The following is a 24,250-nucleotide window of genomic DNA, read 5'->3' on the forward strand; positions in this document are numbered from 1 at the left end:
TACAGCCCCCTTCTACACCACCATCATCACCATCACACTGTCACAGTGTTGATAACGAAGAGTCGTATCAAGAGACCTAACAAAATCACCCAACCCCAGCCAATATTACCTTATACACCCTATCTGTCCACTGCGTATTTTTTGAAGGACTATCTAATTTGAGATACAATGACATCGCCATCCAGTGATGAGGACATTATTGATATAAGGGTAAGGCACCAGTTATTTTCTGCTTCATGCATCGTTTTTTTTTAAAATTGTTCGGGGCCTCTGAAAACGTTTTTGTTAGCTCCCGGCTGTATGCTCACTTTTTTCGAAATTAAAAACTTACAACCATCTTTGCCACACATGTTTAATCTATTTCTGCAGCTACCTTTCTATTTCTCTTCTGAAACAATCTGAAAATGAGCACCTTCTGTGTATAATAGCACATAAGTGCTCATTAACAGGGGATACTCGATGTCAATATGACCCGGCCAGGATGCTAGGTTGCCACCTATTATTGCTCCATTGGTATTCTGGGAAGATGCACATTTTGAGAATATCATGAACATCTGTGATTTGTCAGAAATAGTTTAGGTTATTGTTCAGCTTACCATATTTTCTTCAAACATCACTACAAACTTTTTTAATGACATTAAATACATTTTTTCTAAGTTCAATAGCTTTTTTGGAATTTGAATGTTAGTCATGAACTCTTAAAATATGCAAGGCTCAAAAAGTGAAATTGTTAAAACTTTCTTTTAAGATTTTTTTATCGATTCTCTTTTCGGAGAGATACAATGAAAATTTGATTCTCACGGTCCACGCACAAAGTTTTTTCTTCGTTTTGCTAGAAAAAATTTCTATGGAACAATTTGAACATGTTTTGAAACACTGTGGAAAATTAAAAGTTTTCATATTTCGATAATAAGAGCTCCCGAAAAAAATGCTCCAAAAACAAAACTCGGGCCATCCAAATATTTTTTGTTTCGATGGATGAAATGCGATATTCACCGAAGGGGCACCACCACCAGTGGCTCCGAAAGCTTCCACCCAAAAATGGGAGCCTCCTAGACGTATATTTTGTGCTCTTTTCTACTCTCTCGCTCCTCCTTCCCATGCAAATATTTGACAATTTCGCAGTGTGTATGTGATATCAGTTTTTGTTTGCCAATTGTTGTTTCTTTTATTTGCCATGTTCGTTTCACACGGTTTCAGTGATAAATATGTGATAAGCTTCAAGACGAACCTAATTTTTTTAGAACAAAATATGACGAAATGGGGTTCAAAAGTTTGGATTTACCATGGAAAATGTTTTTCTCACTTTACAATTACTATTCTTATAGACATGAATTTTCTTTTTCCTAAAAACGTCCCACACTTTTTGATTCTAATATACCTACACCTATTTTGAAATAATGAAATCATATCGAGTGAGTATTGATAAGAAACCTCTTCTTCCGCCTACACTGCTTTCTACTCTATTTTACGATTATTGATTATTTTGGAGAAGTGTATAAGATAATGAGTCAGCGCAGTTAATGCTCAATAATAACAGGTGCTAAAAAATAGGCGGCAGATGGATGATAGTCGTCTCAAGTTTTTTTACGATTTTGAATCACAGCTGGAAAAAACGACTGTTAGGGCGAACATCTGGACCCAGAAATATTCATTCAAAATTTGCTTGAAAGAACCATTCAAAATCGGACTAAAAACGGCGGCAATAGTAAAAGGAAATAGTTTTTAAAAAAAGGCGAATCGGCAAACTGCCGGTGCCGGATATCAGATTTGCCGGAAATGTTTAGAGGGATTTTTTCGTAAGACCGAAACACTTTGCCGGAAATTTTCAATTCCGGCAATTTGCCGATTTGCCGGAAAAATTGTTTGCCGCCCACCCCTGATTGATACCACGCCTCTTTTCAATCAATAATAAAAGTTTTAATAAAAATGTGAGAGGACCCATAGCGGTATTGATAAGGTGGTCTAAGAAAAGAAAAAAAATTAAGATTTCTCTTGTAGATTTTGTTGAAACATTCACATGTTTTTAAAAAAATAGCGATAGTTTTTTTTTTCAACTTCGCCGCCACGTAGTAAAACCCTCGCATCCCGAACCTATTTCCAACCCACTCTCATTTCGTCATCGTTCTTCAGCTCTTGAAATTGCCGTTTGTATCATTTGGTGCTATATATTGCATTTTTAAGAGATTTCCTTGCCGCTTTTCCTCTCATCAACCCTTAAGCTTTCGCCGAAATTGCCCCCGGACATATTTTCAATTTCTTCACATCTGAATCCTCCTCCCTCCTCTATCCCACTTGTATGTAATTCTATACCACACCACCTCATTCTTAGTATCCTAGTACGTGCTAGGCTAGGACACAAAATTGGGTCAAGTGGAAAAGAGATATTTTGGAAAATTCAATGAAAAATTTGAGAACTTTTTAACAATGAAAAAAATTAAACTATTTTGTTTGAAGGTCATCAAAGAGGAGCCAGAGTCGGAACCTGACTCTGAAGCCGAGCCAGCCACAACCACGAATTCAACGGATTCAGAAGATTCTGTGGAACAGGAAAATAAAAAGTTATTGGAAACCGAGAAGAATCGAAAACGCGAGCAGAAACATAAAATGTTGCCAAATGGAACCACTTCTGGGACCTCCGACACGGGAAATCAGGTGCCTGCCACGTCGTCGGCTGCTTCAAGTGTAGACTATACGGTAGGTATGGTGCGGCAAATTTGGTAGGGTGTCAAAAATAAAGTAATAATAATAATCGTCATTTTTAACCCAAGCTTATCAGAATAAAAAACCATATGGCTAGTTGTATAACCGTCTGGCGTATCTTTTTGATGATTAATTTTTTGAGTAGGTAAATGCACTGTGAGTCATTTAGTTTTTTTATTCTTCTGTTTAACTTGTTAGTTTCTGCAATAAGTTTTAAAATTTCAATTCGTTAATCAATTTTTTAAATCGAAAATATTTCTTTGAAATTCAATCCCAGATTCTGAGTATATCACCAAAATTTAGAATTGCGAAATATTTTGAGGTCCAATACGGCTCAACATTAAAATCAACCAAAAATTAAAGAGTGATAACCAAATAGGGATTATGTTCAAGACGCTGTGACACCAAGAAGTTGGCAAAAAAAATTTGATTTTAGCTGAAAATGGGCAAATTTTTTCTAGAACTTTGAACCGCCATAGCTTTTTTTTGAGAAATTTTTAAAACGTCTCATTATGAAATTCGGTAGTTTTGCGTCATTTTGGGTTAAAAAAGCAAAGTCTCAGATTTCGGTACTCCTCATTTAATAAAAATTCGATTTAAAATTGTAGCAGTTAGTTTTTTTTTTGTAAAATTTTTTAGAAAAGTAGCTAAAAAGTAGCAAAGTGATGGTGTCCAGAAGAAAATAGAAATTGTGAGGTCCTCCTACCAAAAGAAGAAGGGGCTGGGCGTCGTGTTGCCCAAGAAGCCAAATATTTATTCAATTTCTATTTATTTATCCGACGACGACGAGGAACCCCCCCCCCCCCCCCCCCCCCCCCCCCCACCGTCCACAAACACACACACAACCAAAATTAGAATTCTTAAAAAAGCACCACGTGGAGATTACAATTAGTGAAACACCTATACTATTTTCAGCCATGAGTCAGTTGAAATCTAAAACAAGGTAAAAATCCGAAATGGGCGGAGTCCGCGACGGGGTTACTGTGGCTAAGCGATAGGCGGTGCGCACGCGCATAGGAGGGCAAGGTAGGCGGAGTCCCGCTGCTCTAGTGCCTAGCCTCTCCTTCACCTCTCTTCTTCAGTACGGGGCGTTCTACTTACCTTTGAGCATCATCTTTTTAAGGAATTTCCAAGGCTCAGGTTCAGAGGTCAAACGGGACTTATTTGTTCATTTCCATGTCTAGCTCCACGTGTGGGGCTTCCGAATTTTCTAAATATTTGTTATTTGTTATAAACACACACACACACACACATTTTGTATTTATCTTTAAATATTTACATAATCCCAGACCTCAAAGCAAACTTTCAATTTTTTTCTTGCAGGCCATGAACGCTCAGGACTATCTGCCGACGTATTCTAATACTACGTTAAACTACCAACCATATCAGGTAAAAAGTTTGACCCTGTTCTCACTAATAAGTCTAATAACATCCATTCTACTTTCAGTACCAGACTGCTGCCAATGGACTTCTGAACTACAACAACTACAGCCAGTATGCCACTGCTAATCAGCTCGGATCGAACTACATCAGCCCAGCCAATTTCATGCAAGGAGGAGGAATTTCACCTCTTGGTAAGTTTTAAAATATCCCTAATTGTCTAAATACTAACTCTCACATACATAAAAACAGTATAGCATATAATTATTTTTAATACGGTTAAGACAATGCATGAATTTATATCTATAGACAATCCTGATTAAATAAATTATTGTGAGATACTCTTCACTCTGAAAGCTCTAAATATTTCCCAAGCACAAAATGAGTATCCATTATTCATTCATACCTACCTTGAGTGGCGCTCTCTATACACAATTTGTAATTTGATCTCATTCAGGTTTTACCACTGGCACCACCGGAGCCACCACAGCGGCCGCTTCCGTGGCCACGTCGTCCGCCTCAGCGGTCATCGGAAGAAGCAATGGACGATCAAGCTCGACGGTTGCTGCATCGCCAGCCGATAGGTCTTATTCTGGTGTAAGCGGAGGGCAAGGCCAAGAACTCACGATTCAGGAATTTGAAACTGTCACGGAAAAGATCAGAAGACATGGAACTTATGGACAATCGAAACCTCCATACTCTTACATTAGCTTAATTACTATGGCAATTCAAAAGTCTAATTCTAGACAATTGACATTGTCTGAAATCTACAATTGGATCATGGATTTGTTCCCTTACTATCAGAACAATCAACAAAGATGGCAAAACTCAATTCGCCACTCCCTCTCCTTCAATGATTGCTTTGTAAAGGTTGCCAGGTAAGAGTCTTGAAAATTAAAGTTTTTTCTGGACACGTTTTGTCCCGATAAAAAACTTCTTATTGTTTTCCCACAAAAACCATCATTTCCTATTATAATCGGAACCTATATAGTTTATCTCAAGGACTACCTTTTCTGCAGCGCCACATTTATTATACCGTGCGCCCAAGGGACACCCATTGATGCGTGAAGCTGTTGAAATGAGAAATTACCGGAGAGAGTGAGGGTGCGCGTTAGTGAAAAGATTTGACAAAAAATCTATATGGATGTTTTCCGGAAACGATTTACAAAGACTAAGTTTATAATTTTCAGGTCCCCTGACAAGCCTGGAAAGGGATCCTTCTGGACTCTTCACGAGCACTGTGGGAATATGTTTGAGAATGGATGCTACCTCCGTAGGCAGAAGAGATTCAAGGTCAAGGAACGTGAGCCATCGAGAAAGAAGAGAAATGCCAACTCCCAACAATTGCATCAACAACAACACATTCCAAAAATGGAAATCAAAGAAGAGGATCCAACATCCATCACGACCACATCATCACTTGGTGCTTATTCTCTGATCCCTCAAATTTCTACAAAGAAGGAGATCAAGGAAGAGCTGAAAGCTGTGCAAGATGCAACTGCAGCTGCTGCCAATCTTGGCCTAATTGACCCATCGGGAACGCCGTCGGCTGTTAATCACAGTCAACCTACTTCAGTGATCTCAAGTGTTGGCACACTAGGAACCACGCAAGCACAGGTAAGATAAAATCTAGCCAGTGAATACAATATTTCAAGCTCCCATTTTGAATTTTTTCAGATGACACTCAATGGTCAATACGCGTCTCCTTACCTCTACAGTTCGGATTTTGCCACAATTCTCCCACAATCCCAGAATTTCCTGAACAACACACTCTACAACACAACGAGCAGTTATCCAGGAATTGACTACACCAACGGAGTATACCAGAATACTCTTTACAGGTATGTCTGATGGTATAACTAACGATGTTTTGTTGACCCCCTACTAATTTTTTTCGTTTGTTTTCCTTGTTTAAAACACATCATTTATTTTCTACGGTCTCATGATTATTTTGAATGTTTTAGAAGTTAACAATAAATTTCAATTTAGTAAAAATTGGAGTCTGGTTCTACTCGGTCATAATAGTAAGATTTAAAAAAGTACTAACGAATTTGATAGTATTGGTTTTTATTATCAAGGAAAGTATTTCAACTTAATCCCGGAATTCTGAATAAAATTTATGTCATTTGAAAGAAGACCTTCTAAATAGGCCCCTGCAAAAATTTTAGCGGCAGAGGATCACTCTGCGCTGCAAAAAAGTCGCTCTGAAAATTTTTCAGTGAAAATTTCAAAACGTTTGAGGCCCGAAAAAATGTTTCAGGTGTAAATTTTTGCACACTTTCAATGAATTATTGGTCTTTAAGGAGCCGGCTAACAATCGGAAATTTTTTTTGGACTGTTTCGATTATTATTTTTTGGACTGTTTCGATTATTGGAATTTTTCAGATTATTAAAAAAAAAAACTTCCAAAAAGCGTCTAGAATACTTGAATGAAGATTTTCAAAATTATCATTTGGAGCAATTTTACGGGCCTCTAAAGTAGTTAAAAAATGCACTGATAGCAATTTCAGATCGACTTTTATCCAGTTCAAAGTGCTCCTCTGCCGCTAAAACTTTTGGGGCTTATTTAGAAGGGTTCTATGAAAGTATGCAAAATGCACCTAAAAATAAAATATAATTAACATGGCCCGTTGCAAAAAAAGTCGATAGAAAGCCTAGTTCCATATTTAAATAATTTCAGCTCCACCAACCCGAACTCGGCCGCCAACCTATAAATCTCCAATTCACACGTTCTCCTTTTATTGGAACAGGGCATAGGATACTGCTGATGCTAATACCGTGAAAAAAATGTTCTATGGATGGAAAATGATTATTTTTTGCGATCCTCCTGCCATTGGTTTCAACCGGCGTGCTTGTGTCACCTCATCGTTGTTGTAAATACTGTTGAGAATTTATATTCATTCTTCGTCCCATGTTCTCTTTTTTTAAACTGAATTTGAATTTATACTGGTTCCCCTCTACCAGATGCCTTAACTTTTACCAGAAATTGATTTTTATTCCTCCATGTGTAAAATCAAAACTTTACCGGTTCCGAATTTAATTCTGAATGTTTTCTGCAATAAGTATACACCTATCAATATCAACATAATATTCCCCAATGTTTTTGATGAATTTATTTTTTCCACAATAGATATGTTCCATTTTTATCCGCAGGGACTTGACTCCTCTTTTCCATGTTTTCCAGGCTCCTTCTACTTTATGACTTCCTAAATGTCTTTGTATCTAACACTATTCACTTCTTTCCAAATTCTCTCCATTTTCTCATGGTATTTTGTTTTGAGTTTTTCATATTTTATTGAATTTGTATTTTCTTTATTATCGTTTTAAATAAAAAATTTGTTAAATCTAAAATATCTGACAATTTTTATTGAAGAAAATATATAGAAAAGTTATGAACAACGATTTGGGAGTATTTGAGCTAGCAGTACTTGAATGAACTACTTTGACATATTGAAACGCTATTTTTCCGTATTTTCAATGTTTTGAAAGATGAAAACACCAAAACGGTGTTAAAATCGAGTTTCAATATGCAAAAAAATTTATTCAAAAAAAGTTCCAAAATTTCCAAAAACCGAAGATAAATTTTCTCTAAAAAATTTCGTCAAAAAATCTCGGATTTTTTACTGAAATAAAATAAATATCCATTCAACAAGTTTCTATATGAAATACTTCCGATAACAAAGTAACTGAGTAGAACCTCATTCTATCTATTGTTCCATATAATAGGATCTCTTGTCTCTTGTACAGAACAATGCGTATGATGGTAACAGATCTACCCCTATTCTTAGGCCCTCACAACAGTACTTTCGGAAGTAACAAGGAGGTGTTGAGAGGTCAATCACTAAAAGAATGGCAAAATGGGATAAAGGTGCCAATGTTTGGTAAACATTAGATTGAGTTGTGTTGGGGGGAAAGTGACAGAAAGTTATGTAATAATATGAGGTAATAGGTTGAGCTCTGGAGAACGTGAGAGGGGTGTACTGTACTGAAAAAATTTAAATGAATTATTTTTTGAGGGATTCCTTCTTCTTTTTTCCCTATTTGTCAACAAACATACACCTTTTTTGTTTGTTTCTTGTGTATATTTGTAGATTTGTGTGTGCGTTAACCATGAGGGAGAGGAGAAGCATAAGTTCAGAACAAATTTGACTAGATCGTGGGAATTTTCCAAGTACCGTGGGAAAATAGGCGGATCACTAGAAAAGACCGAGAAGGTTTGCATTAATCAATAAACAACTGCTAAAACTATATGTGGTTTCGGTATATGTATATATTTATGTGTACATATATCAGGGGTGGGCGGCAATTGCAGTTCGACAAGTTGTTTTGTGGACAAATTTGCTGGTTTGCCAATTTGCCAGATATTTTCAATTCCGGAATTTTTAATTTTCGCCAATTTACCGTTTGCCGGATATCAGATTTACATATATTTAGAGGGGTTTTTATAGGACTGAAGAAATATTTTTTCCGTTTACTTCAGCTGTTTTCAATGAATTTGCCGATTCGCCGGAAATTGCAATCAATTCCGGTAATTTTCCAATTTGACTATTTACCGGAAATTTCAATTCCGGTAACCTGCCGATTTGCCGATTTGCCGATTTGCCGGAAATTTCAATTCCGGCAAGTTGCTGATTTTCCGATTTGTCGGAAATCGTTTTGTCAACTACAAAAATTTAGTCAAGATAATGTACAACATTTTTTTTTGTTTTCAAAGTTTTCCCAAGACTTGTTAGTATTTGAATAATACTCTCTTTCAAAACTTTTGAAAATGACAGTACACTAGTTTTAACGCAGTGCCAATCAATATTTCTGTTAAATTGGGTTTTTGACCTACGAGTTTACTGTACTTCTACCTTTGCATCTTTCGTGCTCTTGTTCTCTATCTCCAATACCGTAAGCTCTGCGTCTCTAGACCCCATGACGGACTGTGCAAATATCAGAAAAGGCACTGCGAGGCTCATTTCAGCGAAAACGGCGGACTGGATTACCCCCTCCCAAAAAGTCAATAAATCAAAAGAAATAGCGTTTCAAATGAGGAGTTCCGAGCTAGAAAATTAAGGAAATAGTGTTGAAAAATTGGATATCGTAGGGTAAAAGGTGAAAGAGAGGAGCTGCGTGCGCGGAGCAACAGAGGGAACTGTCTGTAGTTCCTCCCTCATATACATCTATGATGTGATGGATGTTAGAAATTCGAGGAAAAAATTGAGGGAACTAGGAAAATATATTGAAAATGGAATGGAAGTTGGTTCAAAAATATTTTTAAAAATTCAATAAGTTGGGTGGTTTTTTCAATTTATTAAAAATTATCAGTTTACATATTTGTTGGCATAAAAATTTACGGTACTTTTATTTGCAAAAGGGAGTATTGATTTTGTGATGTTTGAACAGAAAATGAACGCAAATTGATTTATTGTTCGTTTTTTTTAAAGTTAATAGTGTGTTTTTACTGTAAACATTTCTGAGAATCGGAAAAATGAAACTCGTCACTCTTAAAGGTGATGTAAGCGAATTTTTTAAATGCATTATTAGACTCAAAACTGTCCGAATTTCATAATGAAACTTTTTGAAAATTGTTTTATATTTTGAGATTCGATTTCAATGTCGCAACGGCTGGAAACTATTTTTTTTGAAACTACCGTCTAATTTTGGGTATATAAATTAGTTATCTTGCGTTTCGACTCGATTTAGTTATTTTAAAGTCGATATAATAAAATATTTGGTAAAACGTTTTAAAAAATTTCCTCGTCCATCGACTTTAAAATACCTAAATCGACTTGAAAACGCAAGATAATTAACTGCTATGTATATAAAAATCTAAAAATTAGACGGTGAGTTCAAAAAAGTTAGTTTCTAGCCGCTGACAAGTCAGTAAAATTTCAAATTTTAACTTCTTGTGAAGTGTTCAAGAAGTTTCATTTTGAATGTTTTCCGACAATTTTAAATCTAAAAAGGCAACAAAAAATTTGACTAAACCATTTTTAATATGTACAAACAAATGTTTTGTGGCAAAGTTTTGAAAATTATTTTATCAATATAATTTTTACTAATAATCTCGAACAAATTGTATATTTATTGTTAGTTCGAGTTAGAAACCTTCATTTTTTAAATACTTCTCCCAAAAACGCTGTTAAACTGTTTTTTTTCTAGAAAAAACTTTATGTGCTTCTTCTTAACATTTCAGTCAAAAGCACATTTTCTCAACCCATAACGAAAATATTTTTGATTTCTCACAAACTCAAATAAATAGTTATTTGTAGTCTGTAGTTGTTCCCGTCACTTTTCTGACATGTGACCTTTTTGCAGCCACCCAAATACCATTTCACCTTCCCCTAATAAAACCAGTCAGAGTTCAGTGTCAATTGTGCTCCCTTGCTCATTCTCTCGAATAGTGGCTCATTCGAAAACCAAGTGACTTGTCTTGAGAAAGGAATTGCCGAAATATATGAAAGAATAGGTGAGGGAAACGAAAGTCAACAATAGAAGAGTAATACAGGTTGACGTGACCCCCGTGTCTCCCCTTTCGAGATCGTTTTGGCAGGTATTGGAATTCCGAAAAGAACGAAGTGAACGGTATTAGGTTACTGTTAAGCTTTCTGTGTTTGAATAACCCCGAAGAGACTTTTTTGGCGGCTTGGTGAGCCTGGCCTGGTGGCAGCGGCAAAAGTCAAGGGACTAACCGACCATACGGTATAAGGTAACCGCTGCACAAGGACCTGCTAATCTGTCATTCAACCTGAACAAATACAGTGAAGTCCGTTACCTGATTTTTAAATGTGTATGTGGTAGACTAGTATAGAAATTATACGGTGAATACTAACCATAATCTCAGTTAAAAAGTCCTTTATAGGTGGAGTACCGAAATCTAGAAAATATTTTCAATTGACTCCAAATATTCCCCTGATTCCAAATATCGATGTGAAAAATTCAAAAAAAAATCCCCTGATTTTATATTTGAGCTTGAAATCACGAATTTCTTTTCTTTCAAATGCGCGCCCAAAGAAGTTCGATAAAAAATATTTTTCAGAAAAAACCGATAAAAGCTCGACAAAAATGATTGAAACTAATCTAAAAAAACTGAACTCGGCAAAAATAAATAAAACGAATTTCATATAAACCAATACAAATCCGGGATTTTTTTTTGAATTTTTTACAATCATATTTCGAATCAGGGAAAAATTTGAAGTCAATTAAAAATTTCCCAGATTCTGGTACTTGCCTTTAAATGCCCGTTAAAATACGTATAAGGGTAACACTCTTAACAATTTATCTTCACAAAAGCCGATTACATGACACCTTCTCTGCCAATGTCATTGATACATTGCCGGTATTATTCATCTCATCCTCACACATTTTTTGTTCAGAGTGATGAATTCCCATATTGGCACCCTGGTGTGAATGGAATAACGGATGGATACACCTGTGGAAGGAGCGGAAATGGTGTAAGGATGGGTGACAAAAGAGTGTTGCAAAAATGAATAAGACAAAGGACCTTGTCTGCACTGAATGAGTTCTAAGAGCGCTCAAGTGGTTTATCGGATTCTTTTGAAATTATATACAACGTACCAAATGAAAAAAGGTCTTTCAAAGTTTTCCCAAGAGTACATTGTTCTAATACATATTTTAATCCGTCATACACAACCAAAAGACTCAAATTACTGTAATCAATATGATGATTAATCTCTGGTAACCCCCATTACCTCACTTAGTTATGTAATATACACATCCGTGAGTATTAGGTTCAGGAAAACTATTGTTTGTTTTAGATTAGTACTTGAAATTAGTACAGTAAATTTTTTAACGTAACTTCAGAATATTATCGAGCTAAAAAGTTGCGCTGACTTCTCAGCGGGAAGTTGCTCGTGGAGGACATTTTTCCAGTGAGAAGGTGCTATAATGGTCACCTGCTGAGTTCCCGACAAACACGTTGCATGGGAAAGGGACATCCAAGTGTGAAACAAACAAATTACAATAAGACAGGTAAGTGCTCATGATGGAATTTTTGGCGAGACACAGGAAATTTATTTCAAAAATACAAACGAAAATTATTCCAGGCACCATTCAAAAACCGAATTATCAGTTGGCGAACATGAGAACAGTTGAATTTTGTTTGAGAATGCAACACTTTTAATAATCCTTCCGTGTCCAAGAAGTTCAACGAAACCGGCCTGAAAAAATTGTTTAACAATTTTTTATGGAGGCAAAAATTTTTAAAAAATTACACAGATTTTAGCTAAAATCTCGAATTTTGGCCACTTTTCCGCGTCGTATCCGCCCGAAATTTATTTTTTTGGAATTATCACCCTTTAATGCATATTTTGATAGTTTCATTTAATTTATATTTATATTTTTATTAATATAAAAAACAAACAACAATCTCATTTAATTTTGTCGATTAAGGTACATTTAAAGCCGATAGGTAACCAAAAATTGATCAAAATTGGTTACGAAATTGGCTTCAAATGCACCTTACAATTAATCGACGAAATTAAATGAGATAAACTACCAAAATATGCACTAAAGGATGTTAATTCCAAAAAGTCAACTTCGAACAGATGCGAAGCTGACGTACCGTTACACTGGTTACTGGATTTTTGTATATCCGGATTGTACCATTTTCCATGCCACATGCTGAAATGTCCTCGCACTGAGCAACAGCAGTTACTTGTCCTTTAAAAAAAACTATTGACATTTGGATACCTACTGTGATTTACTTACCATTTGATGAATGTGCAACGAGAGCAGTTTCAAAACCAATTTTCACCCTTGAACTACCCCATTTCACATCTTTTACAGATGTTCCATCACAAATTTCTCCGGCTTTCGTCCAAAATAGTAAATGCGCTCCAATAGACTGTCCTCGTAAATATTGAGAATCGGATGAAAAATCTAGGGCAACAATTGGAGCGGGAATATGATGAATTCGAGCAATAACAAGCAAATTTTTAGATGCATCGATGCGATAGATAGTGAGATGAGGATCCTGAAATATAAACTGGATGAGCTTTTACAAATTATTATAAAAACCAACCTTCGTTGCAACTGCGAATGTAGCTCCACTTGGAGCAAATTTCACTGCCGTAATGGGAGCAGTCCCTTCTTTTTTCTCTTGAATCGTTTGCTGTTTGGTAATGTTCATCACAATCCAAAGTCCTGCAGCAAATCCTAATATGATGTGAGTATTCGTAACATCAACATCAACACATTCCACTGAATCTATGAATTTCTTGGAAAATTCTACTTTTTTGTCAATATGATTCCATATTCGAAGTGTTCCGCATTGAGAAGAAGTGATTAGTTGATTAGAACTGCACGTCAAAAGAAAAGTTAGGTTCCCAGGGTCTCCCTGAAAGTTTCAGAGTATTATTTTCAATTATTACAAATCGGATTAAACCTCTATCAAACTTGTCAAATTTGTTGAGTTCTCGATATTTCCAAACAAAAGTGTGTTTGATGAAGTGCCAATTATCAATTCGCTTCCATTTTGAAGTATAACACGTGGGAAACCTTTCTCATCCGGCAATTCGATTGGACGTCTTGTACGAACCAAATCTTGAAGATCCCATTCAGAAACCATTCTATCTTTTCCACCAGAAAGTATCTTCCCGGATTTTGCAAGTGTCAACGAGTACACTCCACCGGGGTGCACAGAATGAGCCTATAACTTTTTATAGTGAAAAAAGTATTTTGGCAATAATTATAAAATCAATTCTCACCTGCTTTGTCGTTTTACAAGTTCTCGGATCCCAAATAGAAATTGTTCCATTAGAATCTCCAGTGACCACTTGGTCATTTTCCCCAAAACACATACTTAACACTGTTTTTGGCTTGTCTCGTCCCTGAAAGCATTTGCATACTAGTAAACAATGAATAAAATACAGTACCTCAAAAGTAGCTACAGTTTTCACAAGAACCCCCGTCGCTGGATCATAGTTGAAAAATGAAAAGTGTCCTTTTCCGTATAGAACTATCAGATTTCGAATTGTTGGATGCCATTTGCACTCGAAAACTACATCATTGGACGCCTAAAGTAATGATACTTTGAAAAATATAATTCGGACAAGTATCTAACTTTAACTTCGCCTTCTCTTTTTCCCTTTTGCCAATTCCAAACAGACATCAAATGTTTCAAAGAATCATCCACAACTGCCAATAATGATCCCGAATCTGTCTTAGAGAAGGCCACGTGGCATATGCCCTTTTCAAATCCATTTAGAACCATTAACGTTGTTAGCTTGATCGTATCCCAAATTCTGACATGAGCTTCTGTATGTTCCATTTCTAACTGTCTCACGAGATCTTCTGGCGAATCTATCGGAGACGTGTGTTCAGGTTTTTGAAATTTTTCTACCGAGTGGCATGAAGATTGTCCGGAAGCTACTAAAATCTTGTTTGGGTGGAGGGTAATACTGAAAATGAATCAATTAGATTAATTTAAACCAGTGAAAAAACAACTAAACCATTTAACATCGCAAGTGTGTCCATGATAAATGCGTTGACTACGATCTTCGCCAGTAATATTCATCAAAACTACCAAATTTGCGGAAAAGAACACCAGTTCTCCAGTTGGAAGCATTTCGATGTTTGAACGAACATCCTTACCACGATAGCCTATTGGAAGAATGGTTTTTTTTAAAGAAAATAGGTTCTAGTGAAACTCACTGTAGACATGCTTCAATGTAACTTTCATAGTTGGGGGATCTTGATCCATAGTCGGGTCCATGTTCTCTGAAATAAAATAAATTAGTCCGGTATCGATAGTATCATCACACCAACCATAACCAGTTGGCACCGGAACTTGCACAGTTTTTCCTCCGATGAATATTGGAAGGTGGCCACTGCCATTTGAAAATTGACAAGTCCTATTGTTCTTTCTAAATTTTGTACATCAATATACATAATTATTGCAAAACACGTGTTAGAAAAACACACACCGCAAAATTGATGAAGTGCTGGGACTTCTGGAAATCACAGAGCATAGTGACAATAGTGAGGGGCTTGATTGACGGTGAGTGCTGGAAAATCATGCAAAAGTGTGAAGATGAAACTATCATGATAAATTATCAAGCAGGGTTTATTCAGAGTTGGGCTCCCATGAGTTCGCCGCATGTATCCATATGTATAGTGCGGCGCGGAGCCCCGAAGGTGTCGGTCGCTTCCAAATAACTACATTTTCACACTACGTTGCGCACACACCTAGCTACTAATTTCAAACCAAGCTGCGGAACCCCGAAAGTATTGGCCGCTTCCAAATAACTACCGTTCGCATTTCATTATACACTCACAGCTGCGTAGGCGTAAGGCCTGCGTGAGTCTCGCATTTCGCGCCTCACTCAGATGGGAGCCCTACTCCAGAGTCACTCAATAAATGATGAAAAAAACTTACGTGGATAGTCGTCTAACGCTATTCACAATAGGATTCATAGTTGCACTGGTACTTGCTTCCGACGATGTTGATAGTCTTCTAAACCTATCGGTATCTTTCATGTCATGCGTGGATACCCATTTTCTCATTGGTGATCCTCTAGCTGATTTGCCAACGGACACATTCACCATACCATCACTTCCCCGTGTTGGTGGGCGGTGGCGTGGTGGACCGGGTGAAACTTCCTCTGAATTATTATTCATTCCATTTATGTAAAGACTTTTGGAATTCGCATGAGATGAGCGAGGTGGAGCATGTGACGGAGACATTGTATATGAGCTTTTCGACCCCGAAATTCGACGAGGAACTGGAAATTTGAAATTGATATTTGATAAAAAACGAAAAACTACTAAAACTAACGTGAACTGTATCCTGAACATGTGGGCGATCTCGATTGATCTTGTATTTCAAGATTTTGTAGCCTTCGCAGTATTTCTACTGTAGAGCTTTGTAAAAGAAGCTGTAAAATTACAAATATCAAATCAGTGACCGGAATCTGCTTTTTCTCACGATTTCATTCCTTTGAGCAACCACAATCTTCTCCAGTTCATCAACTCGAAATTTCAACCGATCATTCTCATTGAGTATCAGCTCGTCTGAAACATATTTCAATTAATTTTTACTTTCTTACATAACATTTTACTTTTTTTTTACTGAATTACTTCTATTTGTTCAGAACTTACAGAAATTCGCACCTCTTGGCTGTTGGGTCTGCACCTGAGATCGCAGAGAACAGAAACCAGGAACGGTGAACATTTTTCAACACAAGGATAGACAAAAAAGTTGATAAAAGCAGAAACGCGCTCAGAAATGCATTAGAAGAAATGGTTTTGGAGAGACAGTGGTTAGATATTCATGAAGATTCTGAAGAACGGAAGTCTTCTTCTGAATATTGAACTCGATAAGAACGAGAAATTGCTATAGTAGTTAAAAAAAAGTTAAAGATATCAATAAAAGTCAATATTTTTATGATTTTTCAATTTTGCGAAATTCAAATAATTGGCCGATTTAAATTTGAATTCCCGCGCAAATGAGTGACGTGATTTTCGATATTCTTGTGTTTTCTGGCTAAATTCGTCAGTTTTTCTTGATTTTTCTTCTATATTTGATTTAAAACTTTGTTTGTCAAATTTTCAAACATTTTTCCGTGAAGAAAACTTGATCACCCAAAAGAAATTGGCCTTAAAATCGACAATTTTAGATTTTTACTGTTTATAATACTTTTCTGAAAAGTGTTTTTTAAAATAAATTGCAAAAAGAGTTTTAAATCAAATATAGGCAAAAAAATAAACAAAAAAGTGAAGAATTTAGCCAGAAAACGCAAAAATAACGAAAATGACGTCACTCAATTGCACTGTAACTCAAGTTTAATTCGGCCGTTTCTTTGATTTTTTTAATCTAAAAAATCAAAAAAAAAATTAGAAAACTTTTATAATTTTTTCACAATATTTATTCCTTGTAGGGTCTATCTTCTGTCACTTGTCATTTGAAGCAAAAACAAATTGTCTTTACGACACCTTTAAAATGATTCCTTTAAAATCCAAATAGAATTTTTTTCCAATAAAAAAATAAAACAATAATGCACGCTATTTTTTAAAGCATAAAGCATAAAACGACCAAAAGGAAAGCTCGAAAAAATGTAACAAAAAGACATGCTTTTACCTTCTTCAACTTCTTCAAACTCTTCTTCTGGCAGCACGTCGGATATAATTGACGACGACGACCAACCATTGCTTATTGACATTTTTTTGAAGAATTTTTGCAAATTTTCTCCTGCAACAATTAACGTTGAATAGGAAAGCGAGCATATTCAAAATAGTGAGCAAGATCCCGAGATATTCAGTCATTACGGAGAATTGGAAAAAATAAAATTATCGGAAATATTTTTTGTTTTATTTTTTGGCCATAATTTTTTAGTTTTTTATGCAGATTAAATGGCGTTAAACTTGTCTTGCATCGCTATGTATGAAAAAATGAATGCAACATACAAAAAGAATTCAAAAAATGAGAATTCAGAAGGCAAAATTCCAGTCATAATGATCAAAAGTCGGCGAACAGATGATCACTAATTCAGTTTAACGACCTACAAAAAGTACACCCTTCTAATTAAATTCCATCTAATTCGACCTAATTTTTTTCAAAGTTAGAAACAACTTTTCATATTTTGCCATTGATTTTAAAAATGCAGTTCAACTTGAAAGTTCAAAATAAAAACTTTAACACTCAATGAGAAGCGCGAAAATTAAAAATATAAAAAGAGGGCGAATGTTGTAATATGATAGTGCTACTAATTCATTCTGACAGAAGAACACAGCGAGTAGGGAAAAGAATGATAGGAATTCCAAAACAATGACTAATTAAATGAGGAACACGAAAACGCCTATTTTTACTAGGAATGGAGATCTAAAATCGAAATTTTAAACTAGAATGTCAATCTGAATATTCTTTTTATTGCGGATTTCAAAATAAAAACAAATTGGTGAGAAGAAGGTGTTATTTGGTTTTGGGAGCAATATTTCCACTTTTAAAAGTTTTATCATATTATTCTATAGACTTTGAAAATTAACCGTATTTCTGACAATTAAAAAAACAGCCAACAAACTTTTGTGCTAGAAATCAAACAATTGATAAGAAAAAAGAGACAAATGGGAGAAGGGAGGTGTCAATGAGCCACCATTTATCAATTGAAAAGCACGAATTGAAGGTCTTGAAGACGCTGAGAAAAAGAGAAAAACAATCAAGTAGAACTGAAGAAAACTGCACATGAACTAAATTTTTTAACGTTTATGTTTTTAGAAGCTTTTAATTTTCGTGACAATAATGTAAAAAAATTAAAAAAAATGAAAAAATATGTAATGTGATTTTAGTGATTTGTAAAAGTGTATAAATATTCATAGTTCAGAAATTTTTAAAAAGCTTGAGCAAATGGAGTTGTCAATTTTTTAAGAGCAGTAATCGGTAACGATTGTTACACCAAAATAAAAAAGTTCTAAAGGTGGAGTAGCGGCAGTGGCGATTTTGCCTTACAGTTAATACACTTTTAGTGATCCAAAACGACCAAACATCATATAAATAAAAAACTCCAAAAAAAAATATAAAAAACTCCAAAAAATTTCAAATTTTTCATAATTTCCGGTCAGGTTTGGGTAATTGCCCAAAATTTGAAAAATATGAGCTTGTTAGAAAATCCAATTTTTTGGTCGACTTCCTGTAATTGTCTCTTTTTGACAGTAAATAAAAAATTTTCAAAAAAATTTTTGAAAAATTTTATTGTGATATTTGGTCATTTTGGCATTGTAGGAGTAGTTTTTAACCTTTTCCCTACTTGCGCTACTCCGGTAGTATACAATTTCACTGGAAAAATGTAGGAAATCGCATTTGAATAGGCGGAAAATGTCAATTATTATGAACGCTTTATGATCTATTCATCGATGATTCCCTTTTCTCTGTCTCGTCAACTTTCAGTACTATTTCATCCCCAGATGACAACTGTTGACAGAACAGAACGCATTTATCTTAGTTTCGCAATCTTTTTGACGGAAACTGAGAAATTTTAGAGATAGTGTAGAAATTGTGTCACGGTGGAGACATAGAGACGAGGAATTCATAAATGGGACGAGGGAGAAAAAAACTGAACGGGGATATAGTTGGGCTAAAACTAAATAACTAAATAGCTAAAAACTAACTAAAAACTAAATAGAAAACACATTTATTTTGTTTACTTTGAATATTTTAAATTCTAATCCAGGGGTGTGTGGCAAATCTCGAAATTGCAAGTTGGGCAAATTTTTTTTTTTTCAATATTTGCCGAGCTCTGCAAACGTTAAATTCGGCAAATTTGGCGAATTTACCGGGCACCCCTGTTCTATGTGTTTAATTGCCATTTCTTGGTGTTTTCTGTAGTTTGAAGACGTCAAATTACCGCAGATTTGCTAAAAAAGGAAACATATCAAAAAATAAGTGAGTCCAAATCAGTGATTATAAAGTTTTTAAAATACTTGAAGAATGCATGTTACCAGAAAGATTTTAAAAATTTTGGAGTGTTTTATTATGATATTTGGTCGTTTTTGTAAACAGGGGTACCATATTTTCTGTAAATGTGAATTTTTTTGAAATTTAATATGAAAAAAAAAATCTTTCGGCTGTTTTTCATAAACACACATATTTTTATGATACTTTTCTGAAAATCAAAAATTAAACATTGTCATTAGTTATCCAGGTTTGGGCATTTAATTTGAGCATACTTCTGCAACTTGTTAAGAGTATTATCCAGAGGTTTCCAGTACTCTTCCCCGCAAATATTAGTTATCTCAGATTCTAAGCAAGGTTTGTGCTTTGAAATGAGTTCACATGGATGATCGATCTGAAATTCTTGCATTGAAAGAAAAAAAAATAACTGTATAGGTGATAGACTTGCCGAATCACTTTTCAAAAGCGTTTTTTCGGCTTTTCTCATACAAGGAGGCATTTGAGCGAGAATTTTCTTTTGACATGGTGCGAAGTCTGTTGAAAAGTAGGAAAATGCGTCACAGAGTAAACCAAATACTTTGTCAAGTTGAACATTAGTTGCACATGGGAACTGGGCAATACAGGTCTGAATTATCAAATTATTTGTTTCTTTATCTGTGTTGTAAACAATTATTTGTGTTTTGACCGATTTCCATACTCGTAAGAATTGGAAAAAAAATGTTTTAATGAAATTACAGAAGTTAAAACGAAAACATGGGAAAGCAAATCTTATATTTTTTATTTTTTAAATTTGTATGCCCATTGAAAACATTTTTATAATATTTTTTACTCAAAAAAATTCTTGTGGGAAGAAATTAAACAATTTATTTATCAGAAAAACTTTTTGAAAATTTGAGAACTAGTGAGTTTTCAGAAAACATCTGGAAATTTTTTAAAAATTCAATAGATTTTTTCTTGGGTTTTTTAAAGAAAATTTCTGAAAAGTTTGAAAAAAATTGGTGTGTTAGCAAAAACTTATGAATAATTAAAGCAACATTTGGGAAGTGAGGTATTTCTTGATACCTTGATACTAACTGAAAAAGAACTACAAGTTTTACCGTTGCGTTTCGGCATTCATCCACAATTCGAATACCACGAGCTCTGGTCATATTTGCCAAGTTGATATTGCCTTCAAACAAGCTGGTGACAGGCTAAAAATTTATTCACAAAACTATAAAATTTCTTAAAACATACCACAATACACAAAATAATTCCGAGCGAATCTTCAAATCCACATTTTTCAAAGTTTGATGGTGGAATGAAAAATGCCGAGTTTTCATTCAAGCAAATTAGAAAAATCGATAAAATCGAATAGAATCTCATGATTTTTGAGGAGAAAATAGAAAATACTGGGGATCTTGGTCCCTATTTTTGAACAGCTGTCAACTAAAGGCTGGTCATTGAAAAAGGTTTTCAAAAAAAGAAACGTTTTATGAAACGATATTTACAAACAAAACAATATCAGAGTAAAGTAATTTGTAAATTTATTTTCCAAATAATGAAGCGGCTTGATTAAAAAGCGGAACTTGGTAGTTGCCAGTTGGAATGCCGAATGCTTCTCCAACTGTTGCAGCACCTCTGTAAAACTATACGTTCTGAAAATAGCGTTCTAATGCCGACCGACCTATAAAAAGCTGTTGCACCAGTTGCAAAAACATTAGCTCCCTGAGCAGCGAGACTTTGAAACTCTCCACCAGACTGTCCGGGATTCGGTTGGGGGCTCAAAGCATGCCCATGATTAATTGGAAGTTCACGTGGACCAGGTGGAACTCGATTGAATCTACCAATTGGATCGGGACCAGATGATCCGATTGGTCCCATATCTGGAAGGTCTGGGGGCGGGGTTTTGCTCATCGTTGCACCGAATATTTCATCAAGTTCGGTGTTTTTCAAGTTTTTGATTTCATTAAGGGAAGGTGTTTTCTCTGTTATCTGAAAATATTGATTTCTGTTTTTTCTCAAATGCTTAATGAAGTTCAACAGCGCCTATATGGTAATCAATGTTTTCTTGAGATGTAAATAGAACATGACCAAATTATATTTTCCGGTACTTACAAGCGAAGTATTTCGGACTTCTGGATGAATGTGAAATTGCTATCATCAGTAAGTTATTGCAATACTTTGGAGGCCCGTAAATTTGCTCCAAGTAATAATTTTTAAAATTTTTAATGATTTTTAGGCTATTTCAAGGTAGGCGAGTATTCTGGACGCTTTTTGGAAGTTCGTTTTTTTTTTTGGAAAAAAATCTGAAATCTCTTGATTGAATGAGTTGGACGAGTGAAAAGTTGGGAGAAAAAAATTTCAGAATTTTTCAAAAAAATTCCGATTGCTATCCGGCTCCTAAACATCCTAGAAATCATTAAAAGCTTGCAAAAATCCACAATTTGAGCAATATTACGGGCCTCGAAAGTTGTGAACGAATGCACTGAAAAATTTTCAGATCGACTTTTTTTTCCAGATCACAGTGTTCCTATGCCTCTAAATTTTTCGTAGGGGCGCCTATTTAGAAGATCTTCTTTCAAATGACATAGGTTTCATTTATAAGCCCGGGATTAAGTTGAAATACTTCCCTTTCAGATTTTTAGTCAAAATTTTCACATTTGGGTTATACAGATCTGTTCGGTGAATTGCGTTTGTGTCTATCTAGTTTTTGAATTTTTGTAGATGATTCGAACGGGAGTTTTTCAATCAAATTTTAATACAAAGATGTACTGAAACACTTTCAAACTGACTTTCTCACTTTCAAAGTGCTCTTCTGCGGATATAATTTTTGTAGTCACCTATTTAAATAGTGAGTTTTATTTTAAACAAAATATAACCCTTGTAAAAAGCTTCACCAAAATAACCAATACTTACAGATTGAGATATTGCCACTGAGACGAGGCCGGAAACAAAAATCAATAAGCATCTAAAGCTTAAAAGTGGTTGGCTGATCATTTTTGAAGTAGGTGATGGTGTAGAAATCTGTCATCTGAATCATCATCTCCATTCCGATTTTCTCTCCGTGTCTCATTTCTAATTATCTCTTACTTCCCCATGTTTTATTGTTCTTAGAAACAGGCATTTGTCGCCTACTTGAGACCATCGATTTCCTAACATGATTTTATTGCTTTTTTCGTAGCATATAGTCTGCTGATTACACCGTGGAAAACCCAATAAAAACTTAATAATATTTTCCTTCAAAATCACCTGCTCTGCTTTACATTAAAGACACTTTCTGAAAATGGTAAAAGTATATGAAATCACCTGTACCAAAGCATGACGCCCCATCAAGGCGCTGCAAAATAATCTGTTTATACCTGTAAAGTGAGGTATGGGAAATGTGGTACTAATTTAAAATTCAACACTCATAGTGAAAAAGCTAAATTTTTGTACACTTCCTTCAATTTTCAAAAAATTTAATTCAAAAAATGTATTTTTAAAATTATTTATTGGAAATTTTTTAGCTTGCCAAAGTAAGTAGTAGTATTATTTTTACTGAACAATAAATAAAAAGCGTTTAAAAACGATTGACATGATGAAAAGATTTGAAAATGTTCGCAATTTTTAGTACTAATTCAAAAAAAAAAATTTTTAATACTCGAAGGTGGAGTAGAATTTATTTTTTTGGTTTAAATGACTGAAACTTTTTTTATTTTCTAAATGTTTCATAATTTTTCAATTTTTTAAATCAAAGAAAAGTCGGCCGAATCAAATTTGGATTCCCGCGCAAATGAGTTACGTCTTTTTCTACATTTCTGCGTGTTCTGGCTAAATTTACCGGGTTTTCTTGATTTTTCTTCCATATTTGATTTGAAACGCTGTTTTTCAACTTTCAAACTTTTTTCTTGAAGAAAACTTGATAGCCCGAAAGCAATTGGCCTTAAAAGCGGCGATTTCCTATTTTTTTTGGAAAATTTTTTCGGGAAATTGTTTGAAAAATTGAAAAAAAGTGTTATAAATCAAGTATAGAAGAAAAAAACCAATAAAAACCGGCAAATTTAGCCAGAATACGTGATAATGTCGGAAATGACGTCACTCGTTTGCGCGGGAATCAAACTGAATTCGGTAGTTTCCTTGATTTTTGAAAAATTGAACAAATCATTAAAACATTAGAAAACTAAAAAATTACAGTTATATTCGATCAGAAGGGTATCCGTCATTAAAAGCAACATTTTTTTCGACTCTAATCTACCTTTAACGAAAATATTCTTGATTATGATCATTCTAGTATTAAGGTTCCCTCAAAATACCTCCTTGCGGATCTGAAATAAAATGAAAAAAAAAAAACAAAACAAAACAAAATTCAATTTCAGTTTTTCTTGAAATCTAGGCTTTAAATTTTTATTGCTAATCAAAATTCATTTGAAAGACGAAAGATCAGATTTTGCCAACGTTGCAGAAAGCAAACATACAGAGCCTTCCCCTCGTGTGTGTTCCATTTCATTTTTTTGTGCATTTTGTGCAACTCTCTTTCTTTTCTTCTCATTCTTTTTCAACTGAGTTTGAGAACTTGTGAGTGCAAGGTGCTCTCTTTCTCGCATCACAAATATGTTCTCTCTTCTCTTTCAAGTTTACTCGTTCTTTGGACTTGGACGCCGGCGCCACCGCGCGACTTCGCATTTTTCCTCTGAAATTGTTGTTGATTGAGGTTATAACCTCCGTATATTGAGGCTCGTATGATTCGTGACAAGGGTCTTTTGATCTTACAAAATTTGTTATGCCTTGACTCAAAGCCCTTGAGATGTCACCTTGCGT

At 34.9% G+C, this 24,250-nt stretch overlaps 4 protein-coding genes and 2 non-coding genes across 9 annotated transcripts; 2 read left to right on the forward strand and 4 right to left on the reverse strand.

Annotated features, from left to right (window-relative positions):
* Positions 1–168: 168 nt before the first annotated feature.
* pha-4 (Defective pharyngeal development protein 4) lies at positions 169–7,434 on the forward strand (the record flags this gene model as incomplete). 3 transcript variants are annotated; one of them, NM_001047649.4, is made up of 8 exons in its annotated part: positions 169–210; positions 2,458–2,697; positions 4,027–4,092; positions 4,151–4,277; positions 4,541–4,961; positions 5,274–5,700; positions 5,761–5,924; positions 6,764–7,434. In NM_001047649.4, the coding sequence occupies 8 exons, from the start codon at positions 169–171 to the stop codon at positions 6,795–6,797; spliced, it is 1,521 nt and encodes a 506-aa protein (NP_001041114.1). The 3 variants fall into 3 exon arrangements, with proteins under 3 accessions (NP_001041114.1, NP_001041115.1, NP_001041116.1); NM_001047650.4 differs by lacking the exon at positions 169–210 and having other exon boundaries at positions 2,608–2,697; positions 6,764–6,797; NM_001047651.6 differs by lacking the exons at positions 169–210; positions 2,458–2,697 and having other exon boundaries at positions 6,764–7,432.
* On the reverse strand, positions 3,646–3,854 carry F38A6.9. Its single transcript, NR_070301.1, has one exon. It is a non-coding gene; the product is annotated as an Unclassified non-coding RNA F38A6.9 (non-coding RNA).
* A 3,219-nt stretch (positions 7,435–10,653) lies between the features above and the next one.
* Positions 10,654–10,950, forward strand: F38A6.8. Its single transcript, NR_070302.1, has one exon. It is a non-coding gene; the product is annotated as an Unclassified non-coding RNA F38A6.8 (non-coding RNA).
* A 1,137-nt stretch (positions 10,951–12,087) lies between these two features.
* Positions 12,088–17,278, reverse strand: elp-1 (the record flags this gene model as incomplete). 2 transcript variants are annotated; one of them, NM_001270021.4, is made up of 16 exons in its annotated part: positions 12,088–12,248; positions 12,653–12,750; positions 12,799–13,063; positions 13,112–13,426; positions 13,475–13,738; positions 13,797–13,919; positions 13,965–14,105; positions 14,153–14,489; positions 14,541–14,691; positions 14,743–14,808; positions 14,857–14,954; positions 15,015–15,095; positions 15,467–15,812; positions 15,866–15,965; positions 16,016–16,101; positions 17,168–17,278. In NM_001270021.4, 16 exons carry the CDS (start codon positions 17,247–17,249, stop codon positions 12,126–12,128), a joined length of 2,676 nt encoding a protein of 891 aa, NP_001256950.1. The 2 variants fall into 2 exon arrangements, with proteins under 2 accessions (NP_001256950.1, NP_001256951.1); NM_001270022.3 differs by lacking the exon at positions 17,168–17,278 and adding an exon at positions 16,189–16,261 and having other exon boundaries at positions 12,126–12,248.
* A 2,278-nt stretch (positions 17,279–19,556) lies between these two features.
* On the reverse strand, positions 19,557–20,864 carry F38A6.5 (T20D4.11-like domain-containing protein). Its single transcript, NM_001136424.2, has 4 exons — positions 20,708–20,864; positions 20,572–20,664; positions 19,923–20,099; positions 19,557–19,868 (listed from the first exon to the last, which is right to left on the reverse strand). Exons 1-4 carry the CDS (start codon positions 20,834–20,836, stop codon positions 19,713–19,715), a joined length of 555 nt encoding a protein of 184 aa, NP_001129896.1. The 5' UTR covers positions 20,837–20,864; the 3' UTR covers positions 19,557–19,712.
* F38A6.4 (uncharacterized protein) lies at positions 20,860–22,486 on the reverse strand. The gene is made up of 3 exons (NM_001028724.5): positions 22,370–22,486; positions 21,138–21,445; positions 20,860–21,091 (listed from the first exon to the last, which is right to left on the reverse strand). The coding sequence occupies exons 1-3, from the start codon at positions 22,448–22,450 to the stop codon at positions 20,998–21,000; spliced, it is 483 nt and encodes a 160-aa protein (NP_001023895.1). The 5' UTR covers positions 22,451–22,486; the 3' UTR covers positions 20,860–20,997.
* Positions 22,487–24,250: the final 1,764 nt, after the last annotated feature.

Source organism: Caenorhabditis elegans, chromosome V (genome assembly GCF_000002985.6).
Source record: "Caenorhabditis elegans chromosome V".
NCBI classification, from domain to species: domain Eukaryota; kingdom Metazoa; phylum Nematoda; class Chromadorea; order Rhabditida; family Rhabditidae; genus Caenorhabditis; species Caenorhabditis elegans.

What these genes read in the sequence shown, in the direction of transcription:
- F38A6.5 (NM_001136424.2), bottom strand. Translation starts at nt 20,836, where the DNA reads ATGAGATTCTATTCGATTTTATCGATTTTTCTAATTTGCTTGAATGAA. An exon ending in GAATTATTTTGTGTATTGTG is followed by an intron (nt 20,665 to 20,707) that starts GTATGTTTTAAG and finishes ATAAATTTTTAG; the next exon opens with CCTGTCACCAGCTTGTTTGA. An exon ending in ATGAATGCCGAAACGCAACG is followed by an intron (nt 20,100 to 20,571) that starts GTAAAACTTGTA and finishes TTGATAATTCAG; the next exon opens with ACCTGTATTGCCCAGTTCCC.
- F38A6.4 (NM_001028724.5), bottom strand. Translation starts at nt 22,450, where the DNA reads ATGATCAGCCAACCACTTTTAAGCTTTAGATGCTTATTGATTTTTGTT. An exon ending in CAGTGGCAATATCTCAATCT is followed by an intron (nt 21,446 to 22,369) that starts GTAAGTATTGGT and finishes CAATATTTTCAG; the next exon opens with ATAACAGAGAAAACACCTTC. An exon ending in GGTGCAACAGCTTTTTATAG is followed by an intron (nt 21,092 to 21,137) that starts GTCGGTCGGCAT and finishes ATAGTTTTACAG; the next exon opens with AGGTGCTGCAACAGTTGGAG.